Consider the following 23065-nt stretch of genomic DNA (forward strand, 5'->3'; position numbering starts at 1 on the left):
CAGGTGCTTATGCAGCACTCAGGACGCTGCACTGAAACATGCCGAATCTTTGCAGGAGCTTGCAGAGCTAGAAAGTGCCCTCCAGGAACAGCATGAGGTGAATGCATCCCTGCAGCAAGCCCAGGGAGATCTCAGCGCCTATGAAACTGAGCTAGAGACTCAGCTAAAACTGAAAGAGGCTGAAACCAGCCAGCTCAAGCAAGAGTTGGAAAAACTCATGAGACGTACTCAGGTAAGTAGGAACATACACCTGTGCTGTGTAAAAGGGGATCAAAAGATCCTCTTGTGAGATAGCATCTCAATATATAATGTAGCCTAGGCTGACCTAGAATTTATGGAAATCATCCTGCCTCAACTTTGTAGTGCTGGAGTTACAGGCATGGGCCACCACACCAGGCGTTGTCTTAATATCATATTTTTAACATAATGGATACGAATTGAAGGAACATGTTTTGGGAGTCTGATGTTCTGAAATCAAACAGAGCCCTGTTTAAAATGTGGCCAGATCTTTTCATGGCTGCATGGCCCCCAGCCTGGTCCTCTATTAGACAGCAGATGCTAGATAAAGGGGACAGTGGGCATGAACACCTTGGTAGTTAGGAGTGGATAAGTCCTAGGGATTCTTTCTCAGAATAGCTTTAAGAGCTTCTATTTAAGTTGACTTTAGATTATAGCTGCTTCCTTTTATGATTGGTTGAAAGATCCACTCATTTGTTATACTTGTAAATTAGAGAAAATAATATCCACCCAATGAATATTGGCTTTTGAGAAAGAGAGAGAAAAAGAAGGGGGGGGGAGAGAGAGAGAGGGAGGGAGAAGGAGCAGGAGAGGGAGAGAGAGAGAGACTGAAACTGCAAGATCGTCATACCTTGCAAAGAAAGTGCAGAAAGAAGGTAAAGGTTAAATGGAAGGTGTGGAGGTGGCGCTGCAGCCAGTCCTTCAGCAGAGTGAGCTGGTCAGTAGTTAGAGCACCCGACTTCTCTCCCAAGGACCCAGGCTGGATCCCAGGGCCCATGTGGTGACTCACAACCATCAAAACCCCAGTTCCACGGGATTCCATGTCTTCTTCTGGCCTCTGCAGGCACAGGCATCCATGCCAACAAACACACAAATTAATAAATGTAAGCGTACATGCTCCAGAGTGTCTGTGATTAGGAAAGGTTTGTGCTGTCATGATTGATGTTATATTTTTTTGTTACCAGAGATCAGTATCTTGCCAAGTGTCAGTATTGTGTTTTTCAAAAGCACCATGTTTTATAAAAACCCTTGGCAGGATCAGAGTAGCAAAATGCAGTAGGTTGGAGGAAAATGAAGTATAAGTAAATATTTTTTTTTAATAATAGTAAAATGAACTCTTTTTTTTTTTTTTTTTTTTTTTTTTTGGTCTGCCAGAACTAGTTTGAATGGTGCTCTTGTACTTGGTGATAGGCTTTTTCTCTCCCTCAGCGGTACAGATATAGGCCAGATCAGACAAGTAGATGAAGGCAGGTGTATTGGAGGCAGCTCTCAGGTGGGTTCTCTGATCTCACAGGTAGAGGTCAGTGAAGTCATTCATCCAGGCTAAAGCAAGAGGCGTTTACAGAGCTTAGCTGAGGAGTGGTGATGTGTTAGCCAGGAGCTGGGACTGTGTCCATATGTGGTCAGACACTGAGCTCCTGGGAGGGCACTCTTGAGTGGGTTGCCAGAAACAGAGAGACAAGAAGTGATGACATGTTAGTTATTAGCCAGAGTTTTCTCTGTGGGGGTCGGGGGGGGGGGGGGGGAAGGGTAGACAGTATCTCCCAGCTGTGCAAGAGGAATGGTTAACAGTGGTTCCAGCCTAACAATTGACTTCTATTTTAGGTAAGTCTTGGCAGAAATGTTTTAAGAACCGTGATGTTCAGTTGGTATTGAAAGCAGTACACTACCCTAAATGACCAGGACTGTGCTTCAGACCACATAGAAAGTATAGAGCATAAAGAATCTGGTCTCTTGAATTGTTACACTTTAGTTATATGAAACCATTTTCAAAGCTTGTCGGATGCAGATTCCATAGATATTCTGACCTGTCACATCTGAGATGGAGGTCATCTGCTGCTATTTTGCTTTATTTTGTTGTTTTTTCCTTCTTCCCTCTCTTCTGTTTTCCCTTTCTTTTCTTCTTTTTCCTTTCTCCTTCCTTTCTTTCCTCCTTTCTTCTTTCCTTCCTTCCTTCCTTCCTTTCCTCTTTCCTTCCTTCCTTCCTTCCTTCCTTCCTTCCTTCCTTCCTTCCTTCCTTCCTTCCTGCCTTCCTGCCTTCCCGCCTTCCCGCCTTCCCGCCTTCCCGCCTTCCCGCCTTCCCGCCTTCCCGCCTTCCCGCCTTCCCGCCTTCCCGCCTTCCCGCCTTCCCGCCTGCCCGCCTGCCCGCCTGCCCGCCTGCCCGCCTGCCCGCCTGCCCTCCTGCCTTCCTGCCTTCCTGCCTTCCTGCCTTCCTGCCTTCCTGCCTTCCTGCCTGCCTGCCTGCCTGCCTGCCTTCCTGCCTTCCTGCCTTCCTGCCTTCCTGCCTTCCTGCCTTCCTGCCTTCCTGCCTGCCTTCCTGCCTGCCTGCCTGCCTTCCTGCCTGCCTGACAGACTGACCGACTGACCGACTGACAGACTGACAGACTGACTGACTTCCCTCCCTATCTTTCACTCTCTTTCTCTTTCTCTTTCTCTTTCTCTTTCTCTTTCTCTTTCTCTTTCTCTTTCTCTTTCTCTTTCTCTATCTTTGGGATCAGGTCTTATTTTGTAGCCCAGGCCAACCCCTCACTCCTCCTGCCTCAACCTCCCTGGTGCTGGGATTACAGAAATGTAGCACCATGCCCAGCTTTATCTGCATGTTCCAAAAATACGTGTGTGAGTGTTGCCTGCAGGTATGTTTGTGTACCACATGCAATTTTTGTAACCTGCAGAGGCCAGCAGGTATCTAATCCCCTGACATGGGGTTATAGATTGTTGTGAGCCACCATGTGGGTTCTAGAAATTGAACCCAGGACCTCTGAAAGAGCGACTAGTGTTCTTCACCACTGAGCCATCTCTCTGGCCCCCTCATTATTAATAGATATGTGAAATTATTTTGATACAGGTATTTGAGGACCACAGTTAGTGTTAAAGGTGGGTTCTAGGGACTGCCCTAAAGACTCTGATGGGATATCCAGGCTGAGCAAATTCTGATAACCATTCCATATTAAGTATTAACAGTTAGAAGGGCATGTAGAAAATGATTTTGGGTTTTTAAGTTTCAGAGTATATATTTAGAACTATAGCAGTGCATGATGCATGTGTAAATGTATATTTGGGGTTTTGGAACGTAAACTATGACTGTTTTTCACTTTGATAACATTGCTTCCTCTGATGATAGCTAGAGAAATCGGTGCTTCAAACAGAACTGGAGAAGGAAAGACAGTCCCTCAGGGATGCCCTGGGCAAAGCCCAGTCCTCAGAAGAGAAACAGCAGGAGAACAGCGAGCTCCGTGCCCAGCTGAAGCAGCTACAGGTAAAGATCTGTGCCGCGGGGTACCCAAGAGTGCTGATGGCTTTACTCTGGCAGTTAGCGGCTTGAGCTAGTAGGTAAAAGGAATTCTGGGTGAGTTTCTTTGGAGCACTCGGTCCTAAGTGCTGGGATTTAAGGCATGTGCCACCACACCTGACCTTTTCTTTTCCTTCCTTCCTTCCTTCCTTCCTTCCTTCCTTCCTTCCTTCCTTCCTTCCTTCCTTCCTTTCTTTCTTTCTTTTTTAATATTTCTTAATTATAGGCAGTTCTCACAGTCTTCTCAGTAAAGATGCTATTAAAACTGTAATCAGTTTTTCATCTTTGTGTGGGATCATATAGATCCCTATGTATATGGAGTCTTACTGGATTATTAATTTTTATTTTTACTATAAAAATTTAAAGTGATGGCAAAACCAGAATAATCCCTTTGGTCCGTTGTCTGATTTATTCAGTTATTAACATTGTCTCATTTTAGTTTACCTTTTTATTTGAAATATTTTAAAGAAAAATTTAAATTCAGAGTAGTGGCTTCTGCCTTTAATCCAGCAGGAAGATTCTGTAGGTAGAAGCAGGATCTCTGTGAGTTCAAGGCCAGCCTGGTCTACATAGTGAGTTCTAGTACAGTAGGGCTATATAGTAAGACCCTGCCTCAAAAAAGAAAAGAAAAACCCAATATATTTTTACCTAGAAATACTTACTGTGAAACTTTTACTGAAAAGAACTAAAATCAAGTCTTCAGGGGACCTTTATCTAAGGCATAAGCTGAAGCCAACTTTCCATACCTGGTCCTTGCCAACTAGATCCTACTTGGCCTTCTGGTCTCCTGGTGTAGAGTACAGCATATTCACACTCTTGTCTTTCTCAAAAGTCAGTTTGTTAAAATGAACTCATGATAGCGTAAGGAAGAGATATTGTGTGACAGACTTATCCGGGAAGACACAGCACATGTCTGCTCACCCTAGATAGGGATGAGTAGACAGGCCAAAGAATGAGTCCCACCACAGTCCAACGTGATGAACAATGCAGTGTGTATTGGGGTTACTTGCAGGAATATGGTTGAAGGATTGCTTAATAGAGCAGAAATGACTCAAAGACAGCTGTATTACCAAAGCCCACCCCAGCACAGGTGACAGGTCATAAAAGCTGGGAACCCAGAGCACACTGCACAGCCCGCAGACAGCTCTTTCTAGGTGACTCAGGTGGCCTAAACCTCTTCCAGGCAGCTGGTCTGGTCAAAAGAGACATCTTCGCAGCTTAGCTCTGCTCTCTCCGGCAGAGAGGGGCCTAGTGAATGTGGTCCGTTTCAGGGTCTTCCCGAAGCTGTTTTGAGTTCTTTACCTTCCTGTATAAGGGACTTGCCTGAAGAATGGAGTGTTTCCCTCTAGGGAACTATTAATACAAAGCTTGCTAACAGCCAGAATCACTCGATCAGCCCTTTCGTGGCTCTCTCATTTCCCATCACTGACTCTCTGTGTATATTTGGCACAGCCTGAACCACAGCCCTGAGCTGATGAACTGTTTCAGGTCCAACTCTTATACAGACTTTATATGTACTGTATCTTGCTTCAGATGATGAAGATAGCAAGAACTTATTTTTCTAGCTAATTAGTGAGTTGACTGACCTTGAATGAGATCAGATATGGTCAGGATTAGGCAGTTCAGATGTCCTTTAATTTAGGATGGGCTTTTGTCCAGACAAACCCACTGCAAGTTGGAAATAACATGTCTCAAATGCATTTACTCTACCTAACTTGAAGATGACACTGTAGCCTAACTATCTCTAAGATGCTTATGATAAATGCATTTTGAAGGGCCTCTGGCCAGCAAGAACATGGCAACCATGGCTCTGGCGGGCTTTGTCCTCCTCCACCTTCCCTCTGCCTTGCTTAAAAAAACCATCAGACTGCTTTCCTAAAGCTAGCCACCAAGGTTTATTCCCCTATTTGGTTATTTCCTCCTCCTGAGGCTGACTACTAAGGTCCAGCTATCAAAGTATTGAAGTCCAGCAATCAAAGCCCCCTTTGGGGGCTGGAGAGATGACTAGATAGTTAAGAGCACCAACTATTCTTCCAGGGGTCCTGAGTTCAATTTTCCAGCAACATTATGGTAGCTCACAACCATCCATATTGGGATATGATGTCCTCTTCTGGCATTCAGGCTAACATGCAGGTAGAGAATTTATATACTTAAGAAGGAGGGGGGGGAGAAAGAGAGAGAGAGGGAGAGAGAGACCCTTAAAAGCCCCCTTTGGGTCACCTAATTAACATGCCCAATTAAAATATACTACCACATTGTAGCCCATTCTAGCACAGACCACCCCTTTAAAAATTACACCTGCAAGGTCATTTGCTGCTACTTTTCTGCCTGTGTCAGAAAGCAGCCTCTTTAATTTTCTTCCCCCACTTAGTAAAGGCTCTCTCTGTGAAAACTGGTGTTAGGTGTGGTTTGTGCCTAATCAGGGCCCAAAAGGGAACCCCCTCTGCATGTGGGAGCTCTTTCACAGTTAGTAGAGTAGGGAAAAGTTACCTTAACACAAAGCTTATTTTATAGTAAAATGTTGATTCTCTGGTGTGATTTATCAGAATCATGATGGTATACAAAAGCCAAGAAGGAGTGTAAAGAGCGTGGCGTCGCGGTGCACTGTGGGGCGCTTGTTACCCTGATGGCCTGTTTGTCTGGGAGCTGGAGCTTCTTTGTGGTTCTCTCACACCACAAAGTATGCTTTCTTCTGAAAGTTGAAAAACTATTAAGTGGGGGAAGCCAATCTGTTATCCAGAGAAGGCTGTCTCAGGGTCTTGGGGAGTCAGTCTACAGGTGAGACCTCCAAATGCCGTAGGCCCTTAAAAATGTGTGTGCTGTTTTAGGTCCTCCATTGTAACTTACAGTGCTGCACTGGATTGGCAGGAGAGTAACCCTGAGGCTACCGGGGACATTCAAGGGTACAGCACTCATCACTTAGGATATAGAAACAGTTTTCTTTATACTATGGGGACATTTTAACAATTCTTTGTACTTGAGAGAGGCATCATATGAATTTCATTTTGTAGTCAAGATGTGTTTATGCATTTGTTAGTAATGAATTCATTTGCTGGCAGATAACGCATCCTTTCTATTTTACCTTCACACACAGGATGACAACAACCTATTAAAGACGCAGCTGAAAGATTTTCAGAATCACCTTAACCATGTGGTGGATGGTCTGATTCACCCAGAGGAAGTAGCAGCTCGTGTAGACGAGCTAAGGAAAAGGTTAAAACTGGGAGCTGGGGAAATGAGGTAAGGAGAAGCAGGACCGCGAGTTAGTGTGAGCTAGCTCTTTAGAGCTGTGGCGAGACCAGCAGTGAGCTGTCCTCGGCCTCTGTAATACTGATTGATGTTTCTGGAAGGCTATGATGCAAGATTGCTTAATTCTAAGAATAATGTTAAGGTCTTTACGAGTCTCTTGAGTACATTGTATGTGCAGAGAGAAGCCACGTTATAGACTTGGGCAGAGACCCAGTACAGAGCAGCATAGTGTCAAGTTCCTGGACGTTCATCCTCAGCCTGTGTCCTTAGACGGCAGCAGAGGTCTGACACAGTGGTTCATACTGATCCCAGCCCTTCACACGGTGCTCTGTCCTCTTAATGTTAGCATGAACATGTTTGCGTCAAATTTGTACCTTCTTGTTTTTTCTCCTTAGAATCCATAGTCCTTCAGATGTCTTAGGGAAAAGTCTTGCTGATCTCCAGAAACAGTTCAGTGAAATCCTTGCACGATCTGAGTGGGAAAAAGAGGAAGCCCAAGTTAGAGAGAGGAAACTCCATGAAGAAATGACTCTCCAGCAAGAGAAACTGGCAAATGGTCAAGAGGAGTTCAGGCAGGCCTGCGAAAGAGCCCTTGAAGCCAGAGTAAGAACGGGCAGAGACGGCAGAGGGAGGCCTGCAGCAGATGCTCGCATGTAAATCAGCACACCCCTTGTTATTTCCACTCACAGTGCTCTCAGTACTGTGCTAAAATCCAATGCCAAGTATGGCTATTGATGTCAAAGCCCAGCCTGTTTGTAACACTGGTGTCCTTGTTACAATGCAAGTGAGAGATGTTTTATAATGAGCAGAAAAATAATACCACATTTGCTAAGGTATAGTGTTATGCCAGAATCTGTTTGTTTTTAACCTACTGACATTCTCATTGAGGCAAGCATTCAAACCCCAGAGAACAAGATAGAAACATCTTTGATCACTATTTAGTACAAAACCTTGTTGTATTCCCTAATAAGGAAACAATCGCTTCATAGCATTCTTATTTTGCTTAAAACATATAGATATGTACATATGTATGCATGCATGGTATGTATATATAAATATGTGTGTTTATATTTATATGTGTATGTTTATATATGTTTACATGTGTGTATATATTACATGTATACACACACACACACATATACACACGTGTGCACACACGCGCCTGCAGTCCCAGCACTCAGGATAAGCAGGTGGGAACATCACAAGCTTAAAGCTAGTTAGGGCTGTACATCAAAAGCTTGCCTCAAAAAAGGAAAAAAAGGTTTTTAATAATTGTATTTCCTCACAGATTAAGTTTGATAAAAGACAACATAATGCAAGAATCCAGCAATTAGAAAATGAAATTTACTATTTGCAAGAGAACCTAAAAAGTATGGAAAAAATCCAAGGCCTTACAGACCTCCAGCTTCAGGAAGCAGATGAAGAAAAGGAAAGAATTCTGGCCCAACTCCAGGAATTAGAGAAAAAGGTAAGAAGCCTAGAAAAGTCAGGCACCTGCTCCCAGGTCCATCCTGGTGACAGACAGGGTCCGGGTGGAGCCCACACTCAGCTGTCTGTGTTGCCTGCACAGTACTGAGCAAGACCTCACAGCTGGGTACTTGTTACTCAGTCATGGCCCTGAGACTGTCATGGTAGAGGGACACAAGAGACTTGGAAATGGGAGGCCCAGCCTTAGGGTCATTTAGGTGATAGTTAACAAATGGTAACAGGATGGCTTAGCACCGTAGCAACACTCTGCCCTCCTGGGGACATCTGTGGGAATACTCCTCACCTCTCTTTCTAATACCTTGGCCTCTCTGGTGGCATTTTCTCCATCTTCCTCCACCCACCCCAGTGTCATCTCCTGAGTCACATTCAGAAATTTCACTCTGCGCTTCTGAAACCACAGACTGTGGCATCGTGCTCTAACCCCAGCCCTGTCTTCCTAGCCCCCCCCATGCTTTCCCAGCCTCCTTAGCTTCTGAGTCATCCGCCTCTAGCTTTTCAGTCTCTGCTTTCTTTCTTGTCCAGCCTAAAGTCCACAACCACAGCCAATTACTGAGTCTTTTCTCACCCATAAGTAGCTTCAAGTTCCTTGTCTTTCTCTTGTCTCACTTCCCTGACAAAACTCAGATCCCTACTTTCTTGGGATCTGCAGCCTTGGGGGAGGTAGAGCATCAGTCTCTAGCACATTCATGTCCCTACAGTCTCTGTCACATTTCACACGGTGTCAGTCTACACCAGTAAGCTCGCCGCCCCACTCTGAGGGAGGCCTCCTTCCTCTCACCTGCCCTCCCTCTCCTCTCCATCTCAGCAGGTGATCTACACCATAGGACCCCTTAGTCACCAAGTCTTGTTGACTTCCACCGCCCTTGTCTAGCCATCCTCCTCCTGAACGACTGAATACCTAGCTCATTGCCAAGTCTGCACACGACGCTACTGCACGGAGCATTCAGCCTACCTTCGTAAAATGGGAGAGTGGTCAGAGTCAGACCCTCCTTGTTTCCCAACCTCCACTATTAAAGACCAAACTTTTTAAGCCTAAGACCCTGCATGATTTGTCCATTTTGATACCCTCAAAAATGTCAAGGTCTTCACTCCCACATATCCGGGGCCTAATACAGTTATTTTGAAGGTTTGCCCATCTGTTATGCTACTAAGAAATAAGGTTAGGTTTTGGGAAGTTAAGTTTATTTTTTGTGTATGTATTTATTTACTTACTTTTATGCATAGAGGTGTTTTGATTGTGTCTATGCTATGTACCACATGTGTTCCTGGTGCCTTCCAAGTGCAGAAGAGGGTGTCAGATTCCCAGGAATTTGAGTTACAGATTGTGAGCATGTGGGTTCTGGGCATCCAACTTGGATCTTCTGAAATAGTATCAGTGCTCTTAACCTCTGAGCCATCTTTCCAGCCCAACATTCTTAACTAAGAAAAACATTATTTAAAAGGGTTTATGTGTAGGGAGCTGGAGAGATGACTCAGCTGTTAGGAGCAGTGCTGATGACCATGAGGACCAGAGGAGTCTAGCAACCTGCACAGCAAACTGGCACTGTGCATACACCTGCAGTCTGAGCTCTGAGGGATGCTCACACAAGAGGATGCTAGCACTTGCTGACTCCAGCCCAGCTGAGAAAACAGACGCCCCAAGGAAGAGTCTGTCTCAAAGAACTCAGTGGGAAATGATCGGGAAGGACATATGATGCCCTCTCCTGCCTCTGCATCTGCACATGTGTGTATATACATTCAGATGTGCGTGCATACTTGTGTGTGCACACACACACACACCTTTTTTAAAATCTCTGGTGAAGTTAATATTCAGTGACTATGAAGCACCTGGTATGTATGCATCAGTACTGTTCTTGACATGCGCCTGTAGCAGGGAACAGAGCCTGGCTCTCTTGGAGCTTACATCTTAATTTACTACTTTTAAGTGATTCTTTTATTTCATTTATAATCATAAAATTATTTTTGATTTTTAATTTTAGAAGAAGCGTGAAGATGCCAGATCTCAGGAGCAGTTTCTGGGTTTAGATAAAGAACTGAAGAGTCTGAAGAAAGCTGTGGCTGCTTCAGATAAATTAGCTGCAGCTGAGCTCACCATTGCCAAAGACCAGCTCAAGTCCCTGCATGGAACTGTTGTGAGAATCAATCAGGAGCGAGCAGAGGTCAGTACCTAGGTGGTCAGGATGTGCTCGTCGGCACTGACTCAGCGAAGCATCGCACATTACTGATCCTCGATGCAGACTTGGTCATCGTACAGACTGCTGTCACACTGCTTGTGTTTCTCTTTGGTTGGATGGTTTACTTTTTCAAGACAGGGTTTCTCTGTATAGCCCCGACTATCCTGGAACTCACTCTGTAGACTAGGCTAGCCTAGAACTCACAAAGATATGCCTACCTCTGCCTCCTGAGGGCTGGGATTAAAGGTACATATTACCACCAGCAAATCTGTCTGCTTTTCTTAAGAACTGGTGGTTATATTCTACTACAACCCATCAAGTGAATATCAAAGGTTCACAGTCTCCTTGGAGACGTCACTGCCCATGCTTGGATTCCAGTGTTTGAAGGCTGCCATTCAGTCTCTCTGAACCTCAAATTTGGTTTTCTCCTCTGTCTCCTCTTCTTTTTCTCCTTCTCTTCTTCCTTCTCTTCTTCTGTGGCTCCTTGTTTTCTTGCTTTTTTTTTAAAGATACATATGAATGAGAACCCAGAAAGACAGCCATGGGAGGCTAGGATAATGAAGAGGAAGTCTTTATTCCTCTTCAAAACCCTCCACTCGCCTCAGGGTGGGTCAGGCTGCACACCACATGTGAAGGCGTAGGCCAGGCTGGTTATAGATGGGGCAGGGGATCTCTCTGAGAGGAAGAAGGACTGGAGATGAGCATTTGTGACAGCAGTGCCCTTCTCATCATCTGTTCGCAGGAGCTGCAGGAGGCAGAGAGGTTCAGCAGAGAGGCCATGCAAGCAGCCAAGGACCTGACCAGAGCTGAGGCGGAGATCGAGCTCCTGCAGCACCTTCTCAGGGAGAGAGAGGGCCAGGTCAGTGCTGGCACCGGAGGCGCCTCCTGCCAGCTCCTCTGGGTTGCTAAGACTTCGCTCTGCAGGTGATTGCTCAAAGCACTGAAGTACACTCAGTAGGCAACACTTCGGCCTCGCCTGCTCAGTGCCGTGAAGATGGAGGGAGTAAAATGGTCTCCTCAGTAGTAAAAAGTTAAAAAAAAAAAAGATAGGCTTCTTAGTACCAGAGGTTAATGCACTTGAGTGTGCCCATGACACCCTGTGTGTCTGGTTTTTTAATAGTTCCGAGATGAGATGGAGAATGCAGACTTCGGCCCTAACGGAGCAAACTCACAGCTACTGGAGATTGAGGCGCTGACCGAGGCCGTGGCGAGGCAGAAAGCTGAGATCGCAAGGCTCCGGGATGTCTTAAACCTCACAGGCACGGGTAAAGGACTGTTGGGCTTTGATCCATGATGGGTCTGTAATTACAAAGCTCAAGTGACTTCTCCTGCCTTCAGAGAAAAGCACTTAGCTGAAGGAAGTCAATGCCTTCCATGCCTGGTCTAGAGTCATGGCTTTCCTGATTAGTTAAACAATTTAAAAAGCATTTTAGAGTGTGGTATTAAGGGATTTGATTTTAGCAAGACAAAGAGTTTATACATCTGCTAACTTTATGCAAATTACTTTATAATCAATGGACAGAAAGGTGTTCTCTTGGTGTTCAACCAAAAATAATTTAATTACCCAAGGGCAGGCTGAAAGTCAGCTTTGGAGACATGGTAGATTCTGTCAGCTCTCCTAGAGTCTCGTTTCTGTGTTAGGAGAGAAAAGAAGTCTGTGACTGCATGGCGGCTTCATACGGTGGCTTTCCCTTACAGATAAGAAAGGAGGCATTGAGAATGTTTTAGAGGAAATCGCTGAGCTCCGGCATGCAGTTTCTGCTCAGAATGAGTACATCAGCAGCATGGCAGATCCTTTCCAAAGACAAGGCTGTTGGTATTTTATGCCACCACCATCATCAAAAGTAGGAATTCTGTGTCACTAGAAGTATATACTGAATTTTTTCTCCTTCCTCAAACTTGTTAGCAGGTGCTGAAAACACTTCTCTGCTGAGACACACGTTTAGGTTCTTCAGTGTTGTGTGTTATTTGAAATGTAAAAATCGAGCTGTCCCACAGAAAATAGTGCTTGCCTTTTTACGGCCAATGTCAAGAAGTAGATAAAAGGTTAGGATGGCTTAAGCCCAAAGAGCTGACTGAAAGTGATTGTAGAATTGGGCAGCTCCATGGACAGGATAATGGGTACTTAGATTTCATTTCCTTCTTAAAACAGTCCTTGGGTGTTGAGCAGTCTAGGCCAGTGCTAGGCTGTATTAGAGTGCTGCGATGGGAACTCATGGGCCATGTGAGTGTAACTGCAGAACAGTGACATGCTGTGACAGTGGTTTTGCCCGGTGCACTCTAGGTGCAGAGATTGGGTTCCGGGATTCTTCTGAGCAGGTTCAAGAAGGAAGCTGAAGAGATAGATGAGGCTGTGAGGTGAGCAGTGAGCAGGCGTCCAGCAGGGGGCATGAAGAGGGAGGAAACACTTGTGTAAAGAGCAAGGTTGGTGTGGTGCTCGAGGAGCCTTGAGGGTTAGATGGTTTGTTGGGAGGGCTGAAGCACGAGCTGAACGGCGGATTGGGACTGGCTTAGTTATAAAGGATGACCAACACTGCTCAGAGAAGAAAGCGCTTACTTAGGCTCTGGTTCCTATAAGAGTCTGTGGTGGTTGGGGAGGCATGGCGTCAGCGACAGAATGGTGAAAGTGCGCATCTTGATCCACAGATACAAAGAGCGCACTGTGAATGGCAAAAGGCTTTGAGCCCCCAGGCCTGCCCCCAGCTAGGTCACACCTCCCCAAAAAGCACCACAACTAGGGACCGGGTATTCAAATACAGGAGCCTATGGGGACATTCTCATTAAACCCACAGGGCTATCTGTTACAAGGGACCATTCTCTATGTCATGGGAAATGAGATTACGATTCATAGAATAAGAGTTCAGAAGAGTATTCTAGCTGAGCACAGCAGCTAGGGTTACAGCAAGATAAGCTTCTGTGCAGTATCTGAACATCCACGTGAAAGATAGGAGAGACCAGAGCTGCATGAGTGGGGCTGGAAAGAAGAGGTACTGTTGAGGGGTGAGCTTGCTACCTGAGCTTGGAAGTGAGGAGTGGATCTAAGCAGGACTTACCCAAAGCTGAGGACCTTAGTGACACTCTGAGAGTCAGCCGTAGGGCAACAGCAAGGAGCTGCAACCTCAGACTCCAGGGTCCCAGGGCTCTGACTGTAGTCTCAGCCAGACCTATGTGCAGAATCCTAGAAATGTGAAGGCAGCCAACACCCTGTAACCAAGGCTGGAGGTCAAAATCAGGAAGAAACGAACACTGTCCGCCTGTGCTGAGTGTACAGCTAGAGACCAGACCTACAGGCCAGGAAGCACGGATGGGAGGGGAGCATGCCCCAGGACAGACAGCACAGCACTGCTCGCTCTCCAGGTGCCTTGATGGGGTTGAGTTCCTTTACCTCAGCTGCTGGCCACTGAGGACAAGGCAGAAGAGAAACCACCAGCAGTGCTGAGTGCAGGTGTGAGGAAGACGGGACACTCAAAGGTCTGATCACTTAGGGAGGATTTATTTCTCATTCATGGAAAATTATGGCATAAAATAAACTCAGTCAAACAGCCATATAACATGCCTTTACCACTATAGTACCACAAGGACCCGTGCTCCTGAAAGAATGGGGTGGGAAATGGACGCTATTGCATAACTTCTTGAAGAGAGCCCATCTCTGTTCACAGAGCAGTCTGACAGGACTCCAGTTACTACTGCATTAGAGATTTTAATATGCTGAGCCATCTGTATGGACTGTAGTTTGTACCTGTAATCACTCCTTATTTCTCTCTGTAAGAAATGACAGTCACGATAAGGAAATAACAAATTTCTTATTTTTCATGTATCTCGCCTTGGCTGTCCACTGTGACGTAGCTAAAGGTCAGCCTCTCCATGATAATAGGCAGTGTGCTCTCCTGTCACTTCAGGTTTCTAGCCAGAGTTCTCAGGCTACAAAGGACTCCGGATTGGGTCTAAAGTACACAGCCTCAACTCCACTTAGAAAACCACAGCCTGGACAACAAGAAGAGAAGAACAGCAGTGGGCCTCTGCCTGCTTCAGGATACTGGGTCTACTCACCCATCAGAAGCACGCTGCGTAAGTCACTTCCCAAGAGAGGTAGGCCACATCACATACGGAGAGCTGCATCTCTCTCCCTAGCTAAGAACCTCTTATTATCCCTTGAAAGAAATAGATGCAGTCCAAAGTCTCTCCTTACTCTGATCCTGTGTTGTTGTCTAGTAACCTATCTTCCCATAGGTTTTCTATCTAGAGCAGCATTTCTCAACTTGAGGGTCACAACTACTTCGAAGTCAAATGACCTTTACACAGGGGTTGCTTATCAGATATCCTGCATGTCAGATCTTTACAACTGGTAACAGTAGCAAAATTACAGATATGAAGTAGCAATGAAAATAATTTTACAGTCGGGGTCACCACAACACGAGGAACTGTGCTGAGGAACCGCGTCAGGAAGATTAAGCCGATGATCTAAAGATTCCCGAGCATGCCTGCTCCTCAGGCCTCTCCTCAGGCCTTTGTTGTTTTCAGTGCTGTGGGGTGAACACAGGGCCTAGCACATACCACTGAGTTACAGTCTCACCCCTAAGCCTCCACGTTTTAACCCCCTTTTCTGTAACCCCAGGCCATCCCTGTGGCGTAGTAAGACTGTGCTCACTGCATGGCTCCTCCCTCCCCTCTCCTTCCTCCATTCCGACTGCGCCGCATCTTGGCTTGTGCTTCTGAGTCATGGTGTATTGTACCATTTATTTTATCTTGGCTTTATGTAGCAGCTCTGCTAAAATTGTCAGAGGTTAGTCTTCCAACCTCAGCACAAAGAGTAAGACTTTTATACGTCCAAGCTTTGTACTTCATAGCTCTGTGGTCATAGTCAAATCATTTTGCTGCTCTGAGACTATTGTTCTACATGACACAGTAATGCTACATTTTGATAATTTTTACTTAAGGAAGTATTTGCTGAGATAAGGATGGATCTCATTGTTAGTACAACCCCTGGCAGCACAAAAGCAAACAAACAAGGACTGTTTACTGGGAAAGTGCCTACTGTGTGCTTGATTTATTGTCAGGTTAGCAGACATAGCCCCTGCCTTCAGAGAATGATAAAAAGGCAGTCCCTCAAATTAGAGAGTAGCACGTGCCGTGGCAGTGATGGAGTTCTGTCTGACCACATAACACATCTCTGGGTATTTTATATAGTACAAAGCACATGTGCGAATGATTGCTGATTACATTCTTAATTAATGTAGGCTGCTGAAAACACTTTGTGTGTTGATCTGCCTCCCACAACTACCGTCGACCATTTTTACAGTTGTTTTACATCTCCAGTGTCTTGATTGAAGTACTGTTGTTTCTTCCTAAATCTGTTTTCCTATTTCCTATTCACATCTTAGAAGATGCAGATAGTGGAGGAGATAGCCAGGAAGAAAGTGGACTGGACGACCATGGGGAACCCCCATTTGTTCCTCCCCCGGGGTACATAATGTACACTGTGCTTCCCGATGGCTCTCCTGTACCCCAGGGAGTGGCCCTGTATGCACCTTCACCGCCTTTGCCCAACAACAGCCACCCTCTGACCCCCGGCACCGTGGTTTATGGCCCACCTCCTGTGGGGGCCCCCATCATATATGGACCTCCTCCTGCCAACTTCGCTGTTCCTCTTGTCCCCGTGGGCGTGCAGCACTGCAGTGTCCCAGAGCACCATAACCTGGTAAGTGGGGACAAGAGCTTTATCCATATTGTGCCATACATTAGTGTTTATATAAAGCTATCACATACTAGTGCCTGTAGCTTCTACATGTGTGGAGAGTATGCTCCACAGAATGCAGGAATTATGTCTGGGTTGACTGATGGTTATAAATTATTACATTTATTTTATATGGACATTTGAGTTTTATTTTCCTAATTGACGTTAGGAATAATACCTAGTACGTTACAATTTCAGGATTTTATTAGTTTTAATTATATGTACTAGGGGGCGGTGCATGTGAATGTGGTGCCCTCAGAGACAGAAGTGAGAGTCACAGCCCTGGGTGTGAGAAGCCTGGTGTAGGTTTTGGGAAAAGAACCTAAGTCCTCTGAAAGAATATTTGTGTGACAGTTTCCCAGGAGACACAACAAACACATCTACTCATCCCAGATAGGAGGCTACAACAGGCTAAAATGCAGATGCCACCAAAGGCCAACGTAGCGAACCAATGAGTTTTATTGGGGTTGCTTACAGAAATATAGATGAGGTGTTACAGGTGTAGCACTAACTCACACAGCTGCACCAGCAAGGCCAACTCCAGCAGGTGACATTCACAAAATGAAGCACACTGCACAGCCTGCCGGCAGCTCAACAAGTTGAGAGTGGCCCTTCCAAAGCGACTCCCTTGTCCAAGCCCCTGGCAGGCAGCTCATGGGTTTCTGCTCCTTCCCGGCAGCTGGTCTGGTCGCTGCCTCTTAGCAGCTCTCGGCTTACTCTGGCAGTGCAGGCCTGGTGAATCTGGTCAGCTTCAGGGACTTCCTGAAGCCATTTTGAGTTCTTTACCTTCCTGCTTAAGGGGCTTCCTGCAACATGGACTGTTTCAATCTAGGAAGAAACTGTTACACACAGAACGGTATTACTGAGCTATCTCTTCAGTCCTCACAAGTAATTTTAAGCAGCATTTTAATATCTGTATACTGTTTCAGACGTTTTAGGTGGCTGTGACTTCCTGTACGTGCCTTTTATTTTCCCTAGGCTAGATTCCAATCTGATTGGTTCTCTGACTTTTTGGTTCTAACACAATAGGCTTCATTCCAGCTCCTCTTTTGTGCTCAGAGCTTTTGGAGCCTTTGTTCTCCTCCCTCCTCAGCCACTGAGGGAATAAGGAGGAGAGGACAGAGTTCAGGCCACAGTCCCTGCTGGCAGGCCACGCTTGGTCCATAGGCCCCACGCAGTAATCATGCAGGCTTTCTACAACTTCATGGTGTACACTCAGGTTGTGACAGCTCTGATCCCCAGTCAGATTGCTTCCCCAGAAGGGTGTGACTCTGCCTCGTGTGCTCTCCAGCCTCCTCACACTCTACTTTCCTGTTTCTTGAATCTGGGTCTCCCTTTTCTTTTCTTTCTTTTCTTTTTCTTTTTCCTTTCCTTTTTTCTTTTTACTTTTTTTTCCAAAATGCAGGCAAAATACCTCTTCTTCTGGGAACCTATTTAAACAGTTCTCCCAGTGTCCAGAGTGAAGAGAGACTTCAGTTTGTCTCTTTTGCTAAATGTTAACCTCTGGAGACAGGTATGGTACATGTCTAACTCATGGTTACACTGATGGAAGAGTTATGTGGGTCTGTCAGGTTCATCTGCCATGTGAGAAAGTTAGCTTGACTCAATTTCTCTTTCCAGACTGAAGACTTAGCATCTCACACTATTTTTCAGGATAACCACTTTAACCAATTAGTTTCAACTTCTGACAGCAAAGCAGAGACACACACTCTGGCACCTCTATAATGCATTCACTTTCTGCGTTCAGGAGAACGAGGTGTCTAGACTGGAAGACTTAATGCAGCACTTAAAATCAAAGCAGCGAGAAGAGCGGTGGCTAAAGGCACCCAGGCAGCAGTCTGAGAGAGAGGTGGAGGAACTGCACCGTAATATTGATGACCTTTTGCAAGAGAAGAAAGAATTAGAACTCGAAGTAGAAGAATTACATAGAACCATTGAGAAGCATCAACAACGAAAGTAAGCACTCGCCGCTGCATTTTTATATCAAAGGATATAATACCAGCACTGAAGGGCATTCTCAGTCAGTACTGCCTGTAAAACATTCTCTCGTTTTAGAAATGACCTAGACCATAACTGAAAAATAATAAAGGTAGAGCTCTTTAAATGTGGCATAGAACTGAGAAACAGAATTTACTACCAATTAACTTACTACCTACATGGTAAATACCATTTAGGACAAGGCCACCTGGTTAATGATTCAGATCGCGCTTTCTGTAGTTGTCTTTGAACAGTACGATCATTTTCCTTTCCAGTCCCCATAGCAAAGTAGACAACAGGAATTTCAACCCTCATTCTCCAAGGTATCCATTTTCCTTGTTCTTCTGACTTTGCATACAAAAAGCTAACTGACCCTGTTCTGTTATTTCTGTGTCTTTAATTAGGGGACTCCTTGACCACCATAGGAGGTTCCATACTTGCCACCATGTCTAGAATCTTTCTCTCCAGTCTGCCAAGAAAACGCTATGACTCAATGTCAGCTCCCGTCTTTGTTATCCTTCAGCCTTACACAGTGCTTGGCCTGAACCTGTGGTCTCCCCATGCACCACTTTGCTGTGCCTCCACACCTTCACATGCTCCTCAAGCCCTGTCTGTCTGTCCTGCCTTTCAAAACAAAAGTGACAATGGGCAGACAGCAGAAGTGACTCAGGCTTTAAGTTAAAGCCCTTGTTGCTTTTCGCAGAGGATGCAGGTTCAACTCCCAGCACCCACATAGTGGCTCATTGCATCTGTAACTCCAGTTCCAGGAGATACATCCTCTTCTGAACTCTGGGGGGAGAGGGTACCAGGCACTCAGTGGTGCACATACATACATGCAAGCAAAACATTCATACACATACAATCTTTTAAAAACATTTAGAGTAGGAGATCCTTTTATAGTAGGCCTAGTTTCTTCTTCTCAGGTATCCTGTATAGTGTAGGGTTAGCCACTGTCGGTATAGCCAGGACAGCAGTGCTGGGACAGCCAGAGTCATTGAGGGGAAGGGCTGGGTCTGTGGGCGCCCCGTCGGTCGGGAGTGGATGCTGTTCTCTGTGCTAGTCCAGGAGTCATGGCCTCTCTCTAACCTTTGTCATGTAATGCAGAACAGCCTGGGCCTCGGTGTGACGGGAAGGCCTGTGAGGCGGGCGGATGAGAGAGACAAGACAACTGCTGTCTAGGAGTGGACAGCTGAGTGACTGAACTGGCTGAGGAGAGCGAGAGCCACAGGGAGACTGGGGCTTGCTGCTTGCGGTGGGGTGATGGAGCTTCTTCTCCTGGGGATGGGCATGTTGGGGAGGGGACAGCGGCCAGGGCCCCGGCCTCACCTCTCCCACTGTGACCGTATAAAATGATTGTTCCAGGAAATTGGGTAGCACTTAGTGTTCAGAGAAAAAGGCAAAAATTATCTGCATGCCTTTGTTTAAAGAAAGAAGAAAAACATCAATGTGCGGAGTTTTGATTTCATGTTTTTTACTGCCACGCAGCCCATTTCCAGATAATTTTGTCTTGTTAGCCTCGAGCTGCTCAATTTTGTGTCATGACTTTTTGCCAAATCTTTTATAACAGTTTTTCTCCAACATAAAAAAGTCAGTCACAAAACAGTGCAGTGTTGGGGTTTCATGCTCTGGGACTGCCCTTGAGAGCTAAGGGACTGGGAACTATCGTGTAGTCCCTTCCGCTATCTCTGTTCTTCAGGTACATAATGTGGCAATGCTGTCTCTGCCAGATGCTGACCCAAATCCACCAAGGCTTGTGACATAGTGTGCTTTGACTGCCAGGAATACTCTGTGTTTATAATATGAATGCATTTTGAACATGTAGCTACTCTCTTAAAAAGTTAGTAAACTCCTTAGCTGGGTGTTGGGTGGCACATACTTCTAATCCCAGCACTTGAGAGACAAGGGCAGGCAGATGTCTGAGTTCAAGGCCAACCTGATCTACAGAGTGCGTTCCAGGACAGCCAGGGCTACACAGCAAAACCCTGCCTCCAAAACAAAGCAAAAAAGACAAAGTAAAATTTTGAATATTCTTCATAGGCTATCAGTGTCCATATTGTCTATGTTTAAAATCTCTTGCTATTTATGTAATTTTTAGGGACTTCATTGATGGAAATGTTGAGAATCTTATGGCTGAACTAGAAATAGAAAAGTCTCTCAAACATCATGAGGATATTGTAGATGAAATTGAGTGCCTAGAGAGGACGCTCCTGAAACGTCGCTCGGAGCTCAGGGAAGCTGACCGACTTCTGGCGGAAGCTGAGAACGAGCTCGCGTGCACCAAGGAGAAGGTGTGTCTGGTGTGCTCTCTGGCTCCTGTGGGACACAGGCAGCCTCCTGCTGTTCACCTAAAACTGGAAAGCAATGGTGGCAGAGAGCACGCTGTCCCGAGCTGGACATCTGAGCATGTCACCTAGGTCCTCTGACTTTGTCACCGTGTCTGTAAACTCAAGCTAAGAATGTGTGGGTGTGGATTAAATGCATGCTTTAGATTCCAGACGCCGGGCTACTTAGTCCTCAGCGAGTCCTCCTTGCCCAGCTTGGGGAGGTGGGGTCGGGTAGAGGTGAGGTGGTTGGTTGGTTTAGCTTTGGACTTTTCAATCTGTGTCTTTTTAAATGACAAATAGATTCTTACAGAAATCTTCCTTCATCAAGTTGGTATCAGAAGTAAGGATCTATTTTCAATTCCTGGGTCATAGATTTCTATTCATTTAGGTACAGCCAAGTTGAAATTGAAAGAAAGAAAGGTTCTGAGCTGGTCTTTGCTGGTCTGTCCGTCCGTTCCCTCTGGACTACTGAGTGAGTGGTGGCAGGAGAAAGCCAGAGAGGGAAAGTGACTTCCTAAGCATATCTGAACGCCATGCCCCTTAGCACCCCTGGGGGCCCTGTGAGGTGGTGGTAACTCAGCTTACACAGGCAGCCCAGAGATGCATAGTTGAAGCTCTGCCTTCTCAAGAGCTCTTTAGTTAAATGAGAATTCCAGAGAGGCACACAAAGTACCTCAGGAACTGTTTTTACTTTGTTATTTCAACTTGGATCAAATTTAAGTTCATAGAAACCTGTAGTTGGAACTGAGTGATTGGCTTTCCCTATTAAATTCTGTGTATTAGGACTGTTGTTACAGACACACAGCTCTCGCCTCAAAGAGGTACAAGATAGTTTATCCTGGAGCCCAGTATGAGGAACCATGGCCTGACATTTCATGTTCTAATGTAGTAACAGTTTCACAAAGTTTTTATAGTAACAACACACAGAAAAAGTCATAACCCAAGAGATTTTCAAATACATTGGTGGAAACATTAGAGAACATTAGGGGCAGCCAGGCAGAGACGGCAGCTGAGGGCTTCAGGTGCTGTCCAGAAGCCTTCTGTTAAGTTAATAGAGCCCGAACAGTTTTTTGTTTTGTTTTTTAATTTGTTTTTCAGGATGTTGGGTCAGCTTTCTCTGCTAGTCAACAGGGTGTTGGTCACCACACAGAGGTGGGCAAGGAATCTCTGTAGGAGGCTGAAGCTAACCCACTATAAATTGCAGTGAGTCTGTGGACTGCAAGCTTCCAACCCCTCCACATCATTTAAGTCCATCAGTCTTTGTCGGCATCGCTCCTATCCAGGAATTCTCCACATGGTTCTAAATGAGAACAAGGAAGGCCTCACTTCTTTTCCTAGGAGCAGTCCTTGTGCTTTAAATGTTAGGTTGCTTCGTGGAAAAGTAGGTGTTGCGGAACCAGAGAAAACATATCTCCTGTATTTGTTTTAATCAGTGGCCTTGGCAGAGGGCGCATAGAGGCAGAGTGGTCGCGTGGGGACTCGCTCCTCCCAGGGACTCCCTTATGGAGATGATGAGCCCTGCACAAGGCCTCACTACTGAGACGGCAGAAGGCAGCTGTCTGAGGAGATGAGGTGACATGTCTAGCACTGTGGACCCTGCTGAAGAGATGACACTCAGTTAATAGACAGATTTCACACACAGCCACCTCTGACTTGGGAGGCTGTTTGTGAGTCAGTGCAATCTAAAATCTTAGATCTGTTAAGCCTCTTGCTCTAGATGGATCAGGAAACCAAGTTGATTTTTTTTGGAAGTGGTTTTTTTGCCAAATCTAGCATAGGAGTATGTCTAAAGACTTCAAAGTAAATTACCATCACAAAGTGAGGGTCCTTTTCAGCTTGTAATGTCTCAAGTAAGAAGAATCTGTGTGTGGATGGAAGTTTGGTAAAATTATTGCCATTTAGTTGGCTAGGTTTGAAAATCACATTTTTGGAATAAAAAGATATCTCCATTTACCTCATCTTCAGATGACTTTTTTCATAAACATTCCATCTTTGGTGACACAAACATAGTTTTGTATAATTCCTCTCACAGTGCTTATACTATTTAAGATGTTTTTTCCTGGCCCAGCGTAGTCTAACATTTGCATGCAGAAACGCTGTTATTTTAAAGATAGATAGCACTCTGCTTTATTACACTTTTCATTTGTCAAGATTTATCTTATCATTACATTTTTACAGTTATTATTTACATCTGGATAATTTCTAAGCATTAGAGATTCATAGCAAAGGGATGTCTACACATTTTTCTGTTTTTATCTTGTTTTCTAAAAGTTGTACCAGTTAATACTGCCAACAACTATAGTAAGTAATGCAGCCGAATTATTTTTAATGATAGGTTTTTTTCTAGACAAAGAGTGCTGTTGAAAAGTTCACTGATGCCAAGAGAAATTTATTACAAACTGAGTCAGACGCTGAGGCATTAGAAAAGAGAGCCCAGGAGACTGCACTTAACCTTGTGAAAGCAGAGCAGCAACTAAGGTGGGTGGAGCCTGGCCTCTGAGGTGGGTGGAGCTCGGGCCTCAGGTGGGTGGGCCCAGGCTCTGAGGGCTCAGGCGCCCTGGGGAATGGTCTTCAGTGCTATGCTAAGGGCCAG

The 23065-nt window shown here is 45.4% G+C and overlaps 1 protein-coding gene across 11 annotated transcripts in view; it reads left to right on the top strand.

The window, feature by feature from the left end:
• The window catches only part of Cntrl (centriolin), a 68947-nt gene that overhangs the window by 27366 nt on the left and 18516 nt on the right, over nucleotides 1-23065 (top strand). For 8 of the 11 annotated variants that reach the window (XM_052182293.1, XM_052182299.1, XM_052182295.1 and 5 more), the window contains 14 exons: nucleotides 56-232; nucleotides 3359-3493; nucleotides 6621-6766; nucleotides 7171-7378; nucleotides 8064-8243; nucleotides 10243-10422; nucleotides 11180-11296; nucleotides 11558-11702; nucleotides 12136-12281; nucleotides 14337-14526; nucleotides 15819-16135; nucleotides 17919-18127; nucleotides 20244-20436; nucleotides 22820-22950. In XM_052182293.1, coding sequence (XP_052038253.1) covers nucleotides 56-232; nucleotides 3359-3493; nucleotides 6621-6766; nucleotides 7171-7378; nucleotides 8064-8243; nucleotides 10243-10422; nucleotides 11180-11296; nucleotides 11558-11702; nucleotides 12136-12281; nucleotides 14337-14526; nucleotides 15819-16135; nucleotides 17919-18127; nucleotides 20244-20436; nucleotides 22820-22950 — 2474 coding nt within the window. Of the gene's footprint in view, nucleotides 1-55; nucleotides 233-3358; nucleotides 3494-6620; nucleotides 6767-7170; nucleotides 7379-8063; nucleotides 8244-10242; nucleotides 10423-11179; nucleotides 11297-11557; nucleotides 11703-12135; nucleotides 12282-14336; nucleotides 14527-15818; nucleotides 16136-17918; nucleotides 18128-20243; nucleotides 20437-22807; nucleotides 22951-23065 lie in introns of those variants that run through there. The other 3 variants (XM_052182294.1, XM_052182303.1, XR_007977813.1) reach the window with 3 other exon arrangements.

This window comes from Apodemus sylvaticus, chromosome 5, assembly GCF_947179515.1.
Source record: "Apodemus sylvaticus chromosome 5, mApoSyl1.1, whole genome shotgun sequence".
Lineage (NCBI taxonomy): Eukaryota > Metazoa > Chordata > Mammalia > Rodentia > Muridae > Apodemus > Apodemus sylvaticus.